At 41.8% G+C, this 15,532-nt stretch overlaps 1 protein-coding gene across 1 annotated transcript; it reads right to left on the bottom strand.

Moving 5' to 3' along the window:
* Positions 1–4,221: 4,221 nt before the first annotated feature.
* Positions 4,222–15,426, bottom strand: alkbh3 (alkB homolog 3, alpha-ketoglutarate dependent dioxygenase). Its single transcript, XM_076734184.1, has 10 exons — positions 15,317–15,426; positions 14,756–14,841; positions 14,495–14,607; positions 14,332–14,366; positions 14,126–14,173; positions 12,589–12,692; positions 9,952–10,040; positions 9,570–9,779; positions 8,948–9,046; positions 4,222–5,823 (listed from the first exon to the last, which is right to left on the bottom strand). The coding sequence occupies exons 2-10, from the start codon at positions 14,829–14,831 to the stop codon at positions 5,698–5,700; spliced, it is 900 nt and encodes a 299-aa protein (XP_076590299.1). The 5' UTR covers positions 14,832–14,841; positions 15,317–15,426; the 3' UTR covers positions 4,222–5,697.
* Positions 15,427–15,532: the final 106 nt, after the last annotated feature.

Raw genomic sequence — 15,532 nt, 5'->3', positions numbered from 1 at the left:
GGGCGCTCTGCAATTCACCTTGTTGACAGTGTGTTTAGCTTTTAGCCCGACAAAGAAAGACATGAGCTGGCTGCAACACACCAGCAGAATTTATTACTGTTCAAACACCTGCAGCTTTCCCATAATACAAACATGACACAGTTAAGGGACGTCAGGGGAAATCATTGTCCTATCATTGCCAGTTGTTTCTCTTATTGAACTGTGATATGTGGCACCATCTATCCTTTCAGCAAAACAAACATAAGCTATGAAAAAAAGTTACTGATGGTAGCAAAGGGTGACATTTGATTTATGCAATTTCTGCCCTTCCTGCAGTATTTTCCTACCTTTTTCTACTGCAACAGGCTATAATCATGAAATGTTAAATGATATTAAAGATCTGTGTGATATCTTGGCACAATGAAAATCATGAGCTGGTGATGATCACCGTTTCACCAGAACACCACAGATAAACATTATTTTCCTGTGCTCAGGGGAAGCTTTGATATTTTACAATCAAACAGTGATCATATGGAGAAAAAACACAAACTTACTTCAACATATTTTACTAGTTCAACAGTTCAGAGGCTGATTAATCGATATATTCAGCATATTGCGACTGTGCCGTATTCAAAAATAGGCCTAACATGCTCACACAGCTGGCACATTGACTAAGATTCATTACGCAAGTCAGTTTGTTACTTAATTATGGCATTATGTAACACTGCTGCATCTGAGCTTCATATATGTGGTTCTATATTCCCCATAGGATTAATGTCGGTATCCTTATGGATCAGGACATAATGCCACGCAACCTATCTAAAGCTCTGTAATAAAACACGGCCCAGTAGTTTACAGCTCATTGCGTCCCAGTGTGAGACTAAAGTGACTGTGGCTGGAAGTCATGTGGCCACGGTAAACAGCATGGACAGGAGCACTGCTGGACTGAGGCCTAATTGGGTGTGGCTCCAGTGGCTACAGAGACAGTTAGCAGCAACCGCAGCTCTGATGCAGCTCCTATGACTCCATGTTTCCCGCTTCTAACAACAGGTGTCAGGATCTGGAACAAGAAAACAGCAGCTAACAGGAATGCCGGGCAGCTTGTTCGTTAGCTACTGTGTCACATGGAGAGTTTCTTTCCTGGCAGAGTGGAAAACATCAACAATAACAAAACAGAAGGGGAAGGAGCTGCAGGAAGACAGTGTCTACTTCTGAATATGTAGTGGCAATAAAGATGGCCAGAAATGTTATTTCCGCCGTCATTTAAGTCAGAATTTATGTGAGCACGAAGTAATATAGAAAAGTAACATGAATATTTTTCAAAGCACAAAAAAATAGTTATTGTTGTATATAAGATTTAAAACACATCCATGTTTAAAAAAGTAAAGTTCACAAATGTATTCCTGATGCAAACGTATATAGTTCTTGCTTTAAATTGATGTATTAGACATAAAAAAAAATACATGTATTTTCATCAAAAACATTCTTAGATGTCGTTGCTTTACAATAAACAATGTTACATCACTGTGCACTGAGGTCCAGTGAAGACTGCAGGGCTACAGTAGAATATTTAACTACCTTACCTCACAAATTTTAAGCGCCTGTAGATTTTTTTGTCCTGTTTTGATGATAATCATTATGATTATGAATTTTAACAGCTACCAGAAGAACTTAATACTGAATAAGTGAGCGGGGGCAACATTTGCAACCAAGCATTTCCAAAACACAAACACACGAGCGCCAATGTTTAAAATATGAGGCGCTATCCCGTAACTAAATCAAATGTTCAGCCCAGACATAACATGAATGTTGAGCGGTGTGATGTCCTCTTCTGGTACGAAATGTCCCAGTCTGTGCCTCTGGAGGCCCAGCATCAAGGAGCCAGTAAAAGCCAGGCACAGCATGTGGCGCATTTCTCACCTGAGCTGCACCAACAAAAGGCCTCGGACCTATTACACAACCTGCTGCACTCGCTGTGGGTCTTCCTCATTAATGCACTCCCTTCACCCACACACAGAGGGTCTTGCAAGAAGAAAGGGTTATGGGTGGACCTATTACACAGTATGAGTTCCCAAATCCACAAAAATACATCCTGCAGACTACTCTGCTGTCACGTGTGGCCAAAGCCGTGTGCTCAGTAGAAACGGACTGAGAGGAGAAAAGACAAAAGTTGTCACGTTTATGACTGTTATTGTCAAGCCTAAAGGGAGTTTGGAGAAAGGTTATGCTGGCATGTAAGGCTAGAGTCAAATGAGGCACAGTGACTCCCGAACTAATGGAAAAGTAGATGGAAAACTGAGTCAAGCAAAGGCTGCAGAGTTTACAGCGTCTTGTCAGTGTCAAGTGGTGTTCAGTTTGGACTGAACACCTTGGTGGCCTTAACTTAAAGAGTAACTTAACCATAAATCCACTTTTTGAGTTTGCAGTACATACTGCATATGTCATGACTTTAGGACGCTATCCACTGATCCTGGCCGCAGTCTGCAGTGTTCATTGCAACGGTAATTATTTGCTAAAGCTAAGCTAGCAGATCATACAAATACACCTCTGAACCACCCTCTTGGCCATCGGTGAAGGTGGAGACTGTTGCAGCTGTCCATGCCAGACGGTAAAAAATACGCTTCGGGTCATGCAAGTGAAACAAGACCCGTCACCCAGCCGGTGTCAACACTGCAACAAGAATGTGGATGTAACCGTGGTTCTATGAATTCGGGGGTGAGGAGCATGTGAGCATCTGGGTTTGAATACAATATTTTGTAAAGGGGTCGTGTTCAAGCGGAAGATGATGCTCTTTCAACCTTTCCGAATGTAATTTTCAGTCAAATCTTTTCTTTCATATTAGAGCAGCTGCAGTATGTTAAAATCAATGCCTGCACCACACTGTAACTGTAGAATTGAAGACATTTCGCCGCTCATCCAAGAGGCTTCACCAGTTCAACTGACTGGTAGGGGAGTGGTGCTCTACTCTGTATGCGACAAGCTGATTATATCATCATGGAATCATCTTCAGCCTTTAATCCATTTGACTTCATCTGCCTTTCTTTGCTCTTGTAAAGCTTTTGGTGCCAGTCCTGGCTGCTAAAACTCCAGTGAAAACTGTCTTTACTGGAATTGCAGTCCAGCCAGCTCTTCTCTTCTGAGGGATAGTAATACATATCTGTTACGTGAAGCTTCAATATGGAAAGAATTTTCCTATTTCAGAGGGAACAACTGAGCCCGACCTATTTAAGTATTTACCACAAGACTGTTTTTCTCTGAAGAAACCTCGGATTGGAGCAATCTGTGTGATTAAAACAACTATTCATAGACTACGCAGAGGGTGATTGGTATGATTGGACTTGCACCAGTAAGCTGATAGGACATGGCTAGTGAGCTAATGCCTAAATATAATACCATATCAGCAGGAATCACGCGGAGGAGTGGGCTCAGTGTCTTGACGCTTGACTGAATCTGCAACAAAGCTGTTATTAGTCTGTATGTTCCCAAAACTGTCTGTGAAACTATTTGCTGTAATTATCCCAAAAGATGCCGAGACAAAGACTATGTGGACAGCGACACTTTTTTATATCTTTCCTCTTGATGCTGTGTAGGATCTGCCATCTTGATCTTCACTTGTTTCACTTGCTTAAGACCCAACTGAAGGCAAAAACTCCTAAAATGGAAAACAGTGATCAGTGGGATTGAGGTAATGACTTGGTTGCCTTGTATATGTGTTGGTCTGTTCAGCCTTCATTGTCCAGAAACATGGATGTGAAACCCTCACACAACCTGAAAGCTGAGAGTCGGCACTTTAAACTTCAAATCCAATCTGCCGGCCAGACAGCAAACGACCAAAAACGTACCTGTCGTAATCCTTCCTGACTGCACTGTCACACACAATTTGAATAAAACCACAACATGAAATGAACTCGAACTGTTGCCCATTAAACAACATTATCACACCTTTGAGTATAATTACAACAATGATTGCATAATGTCTCTCGTCTCAGAGATTCTGGACAGAACATTTCACTCTTCCATTTATTTTGCCAACATTATGCGCAGATGAAGAATATTTTCATGACAAACTTCCTTTTACGACATGGTATTCTGTTTGAACCTGCCTGCCCCTTATAACATGTTGAGCCCAAGCATACCCCTGTTATTATTATTAACATTTTTAAATTGCAGTTTTACGTATAAAATAAGGTATATTATGTATAATTGGCAAACATCTTTGTTGGAACATAGGAAGCAATAGAATTCTTTAGTAATAGTAATTCTTTATTTCAAAACCACAGCAATCAAGAACACCTCTTGTATCTGTTAGTGTCACAAAATAAACAGAATATCCCATCATGTGGGCAGTGAAAGTTGCCTGAATTCCCTCTTAAGACACGTACTTTCTTAAATTCACACAGTTGTAGATGTCAGTGTCATGTTGGAATAAGACTCAGAGTAATTTGTCTATAAAAAAGGTTTGTTTGATCATTTGTTTCTGTTTGATCTGCTTTGATTCACCTCTCAGTTGTCCATAGCACATGCTTGACCTTGATTTAGTTTGGATTGCATGATGTCTTCTGTACATTTCTACAGCAATGAAACACTTTTCTCCATTTATGTATTTACCAAAGAAAGGACATTTTAGAACTAGTTTTCATGTTGAAACAGCAGCTAGCTCTTTAGCTAGCTCTCAGAGACATCAGTGAAGGACATGCACTGGTATCCAAAACTACAACAGAGAAGGCAGAGAGGGATCATTCAGGCTTCTAACCGTCTGATTTACCACTAAATATTTACTCAACGCACCTTCAGTCACTTCAAATAAAACAAAAACAAAAGTTGCAGACAATCAAAAACACACTTGTGCAGTGGGTGTGCAGGTAATCTGCACGGTTTGCTGTTGCTTGCACAGTGCTTTCCTGTTTCCTTGTCTTCAGTTTTCATCAAACACACGTCTAAGCACGTCTTAAATGGACCTTTCTGACATATCAGATGTTTTAAAAAACCTGAAGGACTTCTTTTAGGGACTTGTCAGACCAATCTTGACGATTAACGTATTCCAGTCCTGATGGCGCTGTAATGGACCCAAGGGGCCACTTTACTTGTTCCTTCCCTTTTATAAGCAACTATGTTTTCTCCAAAAAGCTCTCCAAGGTTAACAGGGCAGGAAATCATTTACATTTCAGGGCATTTCACCAGAAGTCACATCGATGGTGACTTACCGTACAGCGACGCTCTTTCTTAAAGACACTTTTCATGGCGTGTCACATGGGTCAAAATGTTTGGCGAAGCAACACAAAAAAACCCAAAAGCTTCAATCGAAGTGACTCACCAGGGCAAATATATTGCCTTGGACATGCTATCTGTTTATATCACGTCTGACATTTCCACCTGGGAGCTTCCCAGTACAAAGCAAGTGTTGGCAAGCAGAGCATCTGATAACCACCAGTGGTCACGACCGCGGTGTTATTACGGGTCCTTTATGCGACAGATGGATTCGGGTTGAAACTTTCGGTTTAAGTTGGAAGACGCTGTTGTTCATACTGCGGCCTGTAACTCAGTGATGTGTTTGCAAACCTCACTGAGAAGGACGGTAACGTTCACACACCGTCACTAAGTCTTGTTCACGCTCCATCCTTCAGACCTCGCACTGTGTGGATCCGCGTTTGAAACGCAGAACCTGAACACAGGACACAGTTTCCTGCTTCACTGTAAGTACCTGCCTCTGAGGGGAGTTTACGGTTGCTTGGCTGTGAATCGCAGCTTGGTCCCCGGCCTGTGGCCCTCCGGCTCTGCGTGGATGTTTCTGAAGGTCAGGTTGATGCGTGGGCCTCGGTCGTGGTACTCTTTAGCCACCTGATGCTGGTGGAGATGGAGAGACAGATAAAAGATGTATTTTACATTTACATGTTAAATGTTTTACCTGCTGGTCTTTTATCCAGGAAGATTTCTATGAAGACTAAAGAAAGATGCTGAACATTAGCTTTTCTTACCAAAAACATGAGGCTGACATGAGACAAAATATCTGTAAATATCTGTAATACATGTTGGGTTTTGGTTCTATAGTCATAAAATTAGCATTTCTTATCCAGGGGTTAGCATGTGACAGCATGTACAGGCTGTCCTTTATCAGACAAAAGACAAAAAAATAAACAAATATAGACATTTAAATACAGATTTTAGGCACCTTTCATACAAAAAATGCCGCACAAAAGTGTTTTACAACAAAGACATGACATGCATCAAGTACTTCACATCAAAAAAACATCAAATGAGCACAAAAATAGGCATAGAAAGCTTGTTAAATGAAGAGATAGGTTTTTAGCTTTCAATGAAAAATATTTAGCTCGCTGGTTTCCCTGATATCTACAGGTAGCTTTGGGGCATTATTGATAAAAGCTGCATCCCTGATTTCCTGTCGGCTGCTGCTGGGAACCTCCAAAAAAACCAGCAGCAGACGATGGCAGTGATCTTGAAGAGAGAATATACAAAAGTAAAGCAAAAAGAAAAAAGAAGTTTTTTTATTGGTCAAAACCGCAGACTCACACAGGCATACGGCCGAGATTGGAAAACAAACAAATATGAGAAGAATGGTTTTAAGATATGGGGTAAAGGTCAAGTCAAACAGTGCTTAATGTGTCCAGATGCAAAGTGTTTCTCCATCGAGTTCAACTGATTCATGTCCGGCCCTTTCGCTTTCTTGTTTTCCACATGTGCGAATGCGAATACCCTCAAACACACACACACACACACACACACACACACACACACACACACACACACACACACACACACACACACTCCTCCCTCACCTCCATCTCAAAAGGAGGTGAAAGTTTGCTTTTCCACAGCAGAGTCAAAAGGAAGAGTCCGGAACAGGCAGAAATAAGCCCGTATCCTTTTTCAAACAAATGAAGCGCCTCAGCAGGATTCAGGATTGACAGGTTTAGTTAAATATTTAGCATTTCCAAATCTCTCGAACGGAGCCAGGAGGTTTTATTAGGCAAACCAGGTCTGCAGCGACACGGAGAGAATTAATGGATGGTGTGATCTTCTTTCTCTGGCAAGATCTTTAAAGGAGAGATGAAACTTTTGTTGAGATACGCAGGGAGGCGTCGCCATAAAACACCTGTGACCTTCTTTTAAGATCAAACCTCTTTCTCTGTCTCCGCAGTTCTCCCTCTTTTCTTCCCATCTCCCGTATTTTTCTCTCACTCTTCTTAATTTTCACTTACTTTTCAGTGTGACCATCCAGGCTGTTAACGCTAAAGCACTGAATAAAATACACAAAGCCAAAACAATGACAAGACAAACGGACAACAAGACAGTAAAGACAAACACCATTTGCTATTGCGGTGCTGTGATTTCTAATATTGCTGCTTTTCCACCCGCCAAACGATCAGAAAACCAAGACAACAACGCGACAGTAACAGCACAAACCTGCTCATCACCAAAAATCACCATCTTTTCAACATAAGCAACAATGATTTTAAGGATTTTGTGAACTAACACCAGTGATTATACAACTTTCACATGTGTTCATGTTCAGTTAATATGTCTGAGTCAGTGTCTAACACATTGATGCTCATCGCCAAAGGAACAAACAGCATGTGGAGCTCCACAAGGCTCCTTTTGTGGGCCGTTGTTATATATTCAAATCATTAGATCACACTTATTCAACTGTCATACACTCATAAAAACGTACAAATCAAAAAAACCCACTTTATTATATTTTTAGGGAGGAATAATTAATACAACAAATCTGAATTCTATACCTTAAAAATGCATGATCAGATGACAATCACTGAACGTCATCTGCAGAATCAGTCTGTTGTCATCATCACGGCATTAGTCTCATATCATTCATATCTCCCACCTCTCTCATTAATTATAATTTCAGATTAAACCGAACACGGGCCGGCGCGATCCTTCCTTTTGAGGGAGAGTGAAGCTAAATAGCATGACCTATTTTAGACAGAAGTGGAACTTTCAACTACTTTTCCAAAGGCTGAAAACATTTAGTCATCATTAAATTCAAACTAATGTAATATAAAATATTCCAGCGGCACACTCGCACTGTTCATCCTCTTTCATCCACTCATATAAACCAGGCCGTCACTCCTGATTGGAAGACAAATTACTGTCATTATGCTGAATCTCTGCTGTTCTCTCCGGGTCACTCCATTCATCCTCGCTGCCTGAACCGAGCGCCTTCAGCACAGGTCTACCCTCTCACATGTGATGAGTCTGAAGCTATTACGCACTCACAAATACACACGAAACACGCATGCACACACACACGAACAGAGCAGGCGAGCTCAGCCTATTTACTGTAAATGTCAGACGTTAACTGAGGTAACTGTTTGTGTCATGTTTCTCTTTTTATAATCGTTAAGGACGTCTTACGACTGTTTCTGATACATTTCTTTTTTAATTAGGCACATATGAGAGTAGAAACTTCTAAATAACAGAGTTGTTGCTGTTGTCACTGTTTATAGGAGTGTTTCCTTCATTTTGCCAGTAAATAGTGTACATCAGAACCTTAGATAAAACATTTGGCCTTAATTGGCCTTAAAACAGACATTTTACATTTCAGTTTCATTATTCTATGTTTGTGGCTGATAAAATTCAGCTGCTGGTGGTTGTGGTTTAAGGTACTGGACTGTATTTTCCCCCTGCCAGTATGTGATTTATATGTTTGTATAAAATATATAAGTTTGTTGGTGTTGTTTGGTATAAACAGAGGAAGCCCTCCGAATTTTATAGTAACCATAACATAAAAGACAAGGAACGAGGTGTACAATATTGCTAAAGCTGTTTGACTGACAAACTCTGAGAAGTCTGGTGTGAAAACCAACCATCACGTAACAACGGAGACTTTTTCATTTCCACCTGATTCTGATCTGTCCCTGTGAGCGGTGGCTGACGTTTTTAGAAATGTCCGTTTGGGATGCATGGGCCCTTGCACTCGATTGGTGAAGCCTACCTGCCAGTCGTCTTGCGTGGCTCCTGCCATCAGCAGAAGGGTCCCGTGGCCCAAAGGAACCCGAATCCGCTCCACGTACGTGTAGTCACCGTTCTCCTCCTAACACAGAAACACAAAGAGATGAAGGCATCATGTATCATCACCTTAAAACACACGCACACACATTTGGTAAAATATCCTGGCACATGAATAAACACATCTGAAGACAAAGGCCTCAAACTGAGCTGAAGGCACATTCAGTCACCTGCAAATCAAGACTAAATGCAAATACAACTCGTCTACATCTTGACTAATGAATCCTGCCTCCTAAGAAGTGTATAATTTAACATTTGGCGATTGCACACAGTCCTCTAAATACTCTGCTGAGTCTAAACACCTCACTGAAGCCTTCCCTTTGTGTCCCTTTTCATGACCTCACCTTCTCTGCTGGTCTGCTCTCCACTACCCACAGTCACTTCTTTGTATGAAGATTCGACAGCAGTTCAGCTTTATTAGGTACCAAGATATTCAGTGTCCAGAGGCATAATATACCAAAGAAGTACGTAAACACTGTATTTATTACGCTGTATCTGTAATGTAAGACTGGACAGACATTCAGAACTCTTTTCTTCCATCATCTCACCGGAGGAGGCTGCTTGCGGAGGCTGAACACTCTTGTGTCTCCCAGACTGAGGGAGGCGATGGTGGGCTTCACACCCAAAGAGGCCTCATCGTCACTGTGCCAGCCGATGCTGTCATGGCCGTCCCGATACAGATTACACAGCAGCGAGTTGAAGCTGCATCCGCTCAGCTGCTCCACTGCCTCGCGAAGGGTTAACAGCAATGGATGCCACTACGAGGAAAAAAGAAGAGAGAGAGCAAATATAAAGAATGAAAACAGCAAAAAACAAACAGAACAAAACGCACGCTGAGGGGTGATGATGAATCCAGGATGAATCTGTGGATAATGTGCTCGTCTTTCTGTCAAAGCCTTGGTGGCTTGGAGGTCAACGGCTCTCTCTAACCTGCGGGTTTGCAGCCATGGTGGAGCGAGCGTACGTATAGGGAAGTTCTCCATACCAGCACGTCAGCCTGGGCTCCTCGTACGCCTCACCTGCACCAACACACACAAACAGATACACCTTCACCTCAGGGGAACCAGCTGAGACCACGGTCTGGACATTTAGTCCATCTCAGCTATTTTCTTTATTAGTCTTAGTCCTGTCTCAAGTGTTAGATTAATCTTATGTAGTCAACCTCATCCTGTTTTTACAGTTGACTTGAAGTCTGGGCATCTCAGTTTTATCTTAGTCAAAGAAAACAGGAACTATTTCAGCAGTTTTAGTCAGTGAAAACTTGACGTTTTAGTTTCTTTAGCCATCAGATAATACAGAACATTTCAGTCAATCTAGCCGAGCCAAAGCCAACATTTTTTTTTGTCATTTTGCTCAAACTTAAGTCACATAACATTTTATCTTATCATTATCTGAAGAAAAACAAAGGTTAAATGATTAAGAAAGCAGCTTTACAGAGTACAAGTGTCTGGTCTCATGGTCTGGTGTAAAGTTAAAAATGACAAGGGCTTGGGAGACAGACAAGGTGAGATTTGGGCCCGTTTTCATTACAACGAGGCTGAGGACAAAAAACAAATGTGTTACTTTATGAGAAGGGATGCGACGTGTGTCACTGTGTCCTGATATGTCGCTCAGCTCAGGACACAAAACTGTCGCATTAAAAAAAGGCTGTAAAATCATCATCATCTCCTTCCTCTCAACAAATACAAAGGAAGGTTTTGGCTACGTTTTTGTTTTTTAAACTACATTTTAGTCTTTTCTCAACAACAATATTGCATGTTGTCAAAAAGGTTGCCGACAGAGAGCCATCGTTTTTGTTGATGAAATTAGCACATGTAGCCGGGTTTGCACAGAGTTGTCAAAACTCTGGCATCACTGCTGTCTAAATAAAATATAAACAGGAAGTTTCCCGATTTAGATCAGTCGAAGCCTGACTAGCATTCATGCCCAATTTACTTGTGCTGATATCTGAAAATTGAGGTGGTAATGATTTACTAATTGGCCAGAGTGATGGTTCTGCATGTTGCAGCCCACTGACGTGATCACCACCGTGATCTCCGCCAAAAATGTGTCTTTTCAGCATCAAACACTCCACCCCTGCAGGCTTTGAATACCTGTGTCCTTTGGAGACCAGCGTCTGTGGACGGTTTGCATGACAGAAGAAAAGCTCACATCGCCGTCTCTATATTGCATCAGTAATCGGGTCACAGCACTTTTTACTTCTAGAGAGGACAGACCCAGTCTGTTTTCATAGCTGCCTCTCTTTTTGCTAAATGACAATGATAAGTAGGGCAGAAAGCTGACACAGTTTTGTTCTTAATGTATTCCTCTCCAGCATTAACACAAACGTATAATGATCATCTGCTTCGTCACCAGAATCTGTTTCTATCCGAAGGTGATGTCAGGTAGGGTCAACATCTTGATCCAGTTTCTCTCCGTCTGTCTCCCACTGCTGGACTTGGTGCGTTCCTCTCTCTCTGGGAACAACCACATCTCTTCCAAGAACCAATTCTCTGTCATTAGTGTATTCTGGCCAGCCCTCTGGTACGAGAACACGGTGAAACCAAAACAAACTATTCGAGCAGCCGTCGCTTTTTATAGTGCTGAATTATTCAGAGACTCTGAAGCTAATACTTATAAATATGTGTAGTTATTTATCAACTTTCAAAAGCCTTACTCTCTCCATAAAAAGATGCTATCAGGGGGAAAAGACTAACAAAGCCACAACCCACTCACAGGATCCAATTTAGAGCCCTGAGCAATGGTTGGAAAAAACTGAGTTAAGAGAGTTTTAAAACAAGACAGGATAAATGACAGAGGGTGGAAGAGAGGTGACTGCTGAAGAGTTAACATCGTTTTTCCACCACTTCCTCTTTAACCCAAACACTAAGTGGACTTTGTTGACAAAGTCTGAGGAGTGATGGATTGAGATTACTCAACGTGCTGCTGTGCACTGTGTTTGGAAATCATCTTGGTCACTTGTCTTTATCACGCTGTTTGTCTGCCGTGGGGCTATTGCAGAATAACACACAAGATGGGCAAGAGCCAGCTGAGAGAAAGGCCGATTCTGAGGCAAAGTCTGGCTGCAGCTCAACAGGCTCACTGTGTATAGTCTGGGTACAATGTGTGAGTTATTCTCTCCTTTTAAAGGAAAATGCCAACTGTTTTTGCAAAACGAAGCCTTTGCACAACTCATGCATGTATGAGGAGAGAGTGGCTGCAGTTTTTGCTTATATTATATTAACTTGAATGAAATGAAACCAGGCATGCGTGTCAAACCATCACCGATCACTTTGCAAACCCAGATGTACACTGAAAATGTCTTAACCTATTCTATTAAAATATGAAATCTAGAGGATTTTGCAGCCTTGGCAAAGCTGTGCTCCCCCTAAATACTGTTTACATGCACCATAAACATGTCTCAAAGATGAAAATGTTTAACATTGCACTGCAATGAAACTAGAAGAGACATGTACCCAACATCCAATCAGCTGCAGTGGGGAAACCCTTTTCACGCTCCAGTTTGCGTCACAGGCTCACATTTCACCCCTTCCATACTGCTTATTCTGTTAAGCCCCTGATACCCACCCTGTCTGTAGTTGGTCTTCTGGGACCAGGGAAGCTCTGCTAACAGCTTACTGAACATCCAGTCAGCCTCCTCTGAGGGAAGAAACCCAGGCAGCAGCCGCAGTCTGCGCAGATGGAAAGAAACAGACACACACACGCACACAGTTTAAGTACCCAGAAAAGGAAGATGCATACACACAGTATGTGGCTCATATATTCAGTGTCTGTACAGGCTCAAAAACCCTCCTTCAAGTCTGGACATGAATCATTTCCTGCAACCTCTACACTATCAGCTCTATAATTATGACATCAAATTTCCCAAAAATAATATTAAAGTAGAGGATAGTCAAGAATACATCGACAGTGGTTTACGTGCAGGACACCAACCTTCTCATCTGCCAGTCAAAGCACTGGTTATACTGGAATCAAATGTTCAACATCCCATTTCAGTATAACAGCATCATAGCTGGTTGTTAACCCACCACAGTGTTTGATTAAACTGAAAAAACAACCAGCTAAAACAATCTGACAAGTTGCTGGTGTGAAGAGTCGGTTTATGGCCGATCAGAACCAGTTAATGAGACCTGTTGTCCAACTGCTGGAAATCAAAAGTGTCTGCAGCTGTTCCGAATGACTCCACTGGAAGGTGGAGTGACAATGACACAGTATCACTGAAGTCAGGGGTTTACACTCTTCATTGTGTTGCATGCACTCAGTTGGCCATGTGAAAAGTGTCGTGAATAGTTGTCTAACGAATGAAAAGGGAGAGCTTGACAGAGAAGCTCAAACCCTGGCTCTTGTCTCACCTCTGCACAGCTGGCCAATCACAGCGCGAAGTGGGTGTTGTGGTTGGATTGTTGGTTTGGGACAGTTACAGAAATGGTTGGACATAGTCCCACCAATCCGACATCAGAAAGGTGTAGGGGGAGGGGGTTCTGAAAGTATTCGGCCAACTGACAAGCAGTTCTGAAGAAGCCCTTCACTGCGCTTTGGTGCTTAAATGGTGCACGTGATGAAGGGCAGTCATGGGATGTCCCTCAAAATCGAGCTAAGACTCGGTTGCAAAGTGGTCTGCTAAGACTTAACGCTACCAACAGAGCAACGTGACTTTTCTAGAGAAATTGGATGCTTGTCCCTTGCTCAAGGGCACTTTAGCAGAGCAGGTGGCCACCAAAGATGTAAATTGGAATTGAAATTGTGATTTTTCATCAATGCCCTTTTTCTCTCTCGTGCCTTAAAAGGGAAGGAAAACATTCTGTTCATCCTGTATGCGACATGCACAGCACATTACTACATATTCAGTGTGTATTAAACATATGGCGACGTCCATGAGTCTTAGAGGGTAACATAAGCAGGGTGAGAGATATTTATGCCATTGCTTTGGGATGAGTGCCATCTAGTGGCCTTCAAAGTCAATCACAGGTTTGTCATCTTCATTAAATACACTGGTTTGGGGCACATCACTGTTTATTCTCCTCTTTTCCATTTGGTGTAATTTTTTTCCATCTAAACTTCCCACTGAATGATGATGGCCTCACGGTCACACCGCCGTACTCACCTGGACACTCCTGAAGGTCCATGGCTGATCTCATAATCACCTGCCTGTCTGTCCAGAGCAAAATGATGTATGTTAGCCAAGCAATGGGTAGTAAACAACAAGCCAAAACATCATGAGATAAGAGAGAGAAACAAATTCAAAATAGATGTAATATGAAAAAAAAACTGAAAAAGTCAATCCGGGGAAGAAAGAAATGTGTAACTTACTCAATCACCTTCTCTGGTGGAGCATATCTGACTGGCTGCAATGAAAAACAGAAGGCGGAAGCACTTCCTTAAAAAAAAACAAAAACATCCTAACAGGCTGTAAAACACCAAGTGATTTAGCCCAGTATTCAATGCAGGCTCATTTCTTATGTTTACTGTCTACCTTGGTGGGCTGGTGAAACTCAAATGTTGTTAGGGGTGTTTTCTGTGACCCACATCCCCAGGAAACAGCGGCTGGATTGGCACTTTTGGACTGTTGGTTGTTTGAGACTGCACCTGGCAAAAAAACAAAAACAGGAAGCTGTTAACTGCATATCAGACAGGTTACTAGAACTAAGAAAATGTTGTATGTAATTGTATGCATTTCAGTGAGGAGCAGGCACAGGGAGTCACCGACAACAGTAAACATCGCCCCTGACGTTACCTGTTGGTCTGGAGTGTTTTGGCAGTTGTTTGGCCCAGGAGCCCTGGACTCTGGCACGCTGACGCTTATCTGACATCACATCACATCTGCATTTAAAGAGCGGAAGACGAAAGTACGACTGATCACTTGTGCTGACCCTGACACACTTAATATTTATAAAAGCATGGGTTCACAGTAAATGATGACAACCCACAGATTCTTATCCGCCTTTTTAACTACTTCATTGAATTTGATGCGTCTGTGCGCGTACTAGTACCTTCAGTGTTTGGTGGAAATGCTTTAATTTTGCAGTCATAACTACTGTCATAACTACTACTAATTATTCTGTGACATAATCTGGACTATTAAGGTCAAACATAACGATTTAATTATTAAGGTACTGATAATGATATAAGTTGTATTTCAAGCCTGACTGACGCAGGAACTAGCTAGCTACGTATGTCGCCTCTAAGCTAAGCTAGCTAAACCAACTCGAAGTTACTTTAATAAACATTTTAAAGGTCTGAATTTAAAACAAATACCAGAATGACTAATATTGATATAGATCTTTAAATGACTTACCAAAAAGGCTGCTAAAACGCAACAATACAGGTAGCAGAAAAGACACAACTCTACATGAGCTCGACCTCTTCTGATTTAACAGCCATGGCAGTGTGTTCCAACAAAACAATTCCTACCCGGAACTGAGATGTGAAAAGATGTTCCGTCCAGTTCGTTATCTCTGTCTGCCTTAAATATCTGGATCACATTAGTACAGTATTTAAGTACAGTTTTTAG

The sequence above is a fragment of the Chaetodon auriga genome, chromosome 6, assembly GCF_051107435.1.
Source record: "Chaetodon auriga isolate fChaAug3 chromosome 6, fChaAug3.hap1, whole genome shotgun sequence".
Classification (NCBI taxonomy): domain Eukaryota; kingdom Metazoa; phylum Chordata; class Actinopteri; order Chaetodontiformes; family Chaetodontidae; genus Chaetodon; species Chaetodon auriga.
Note: the sequence above shows the minus strand (reverse complement) of the source record. Positions and strands in the feature narration are given on the sequence as shown.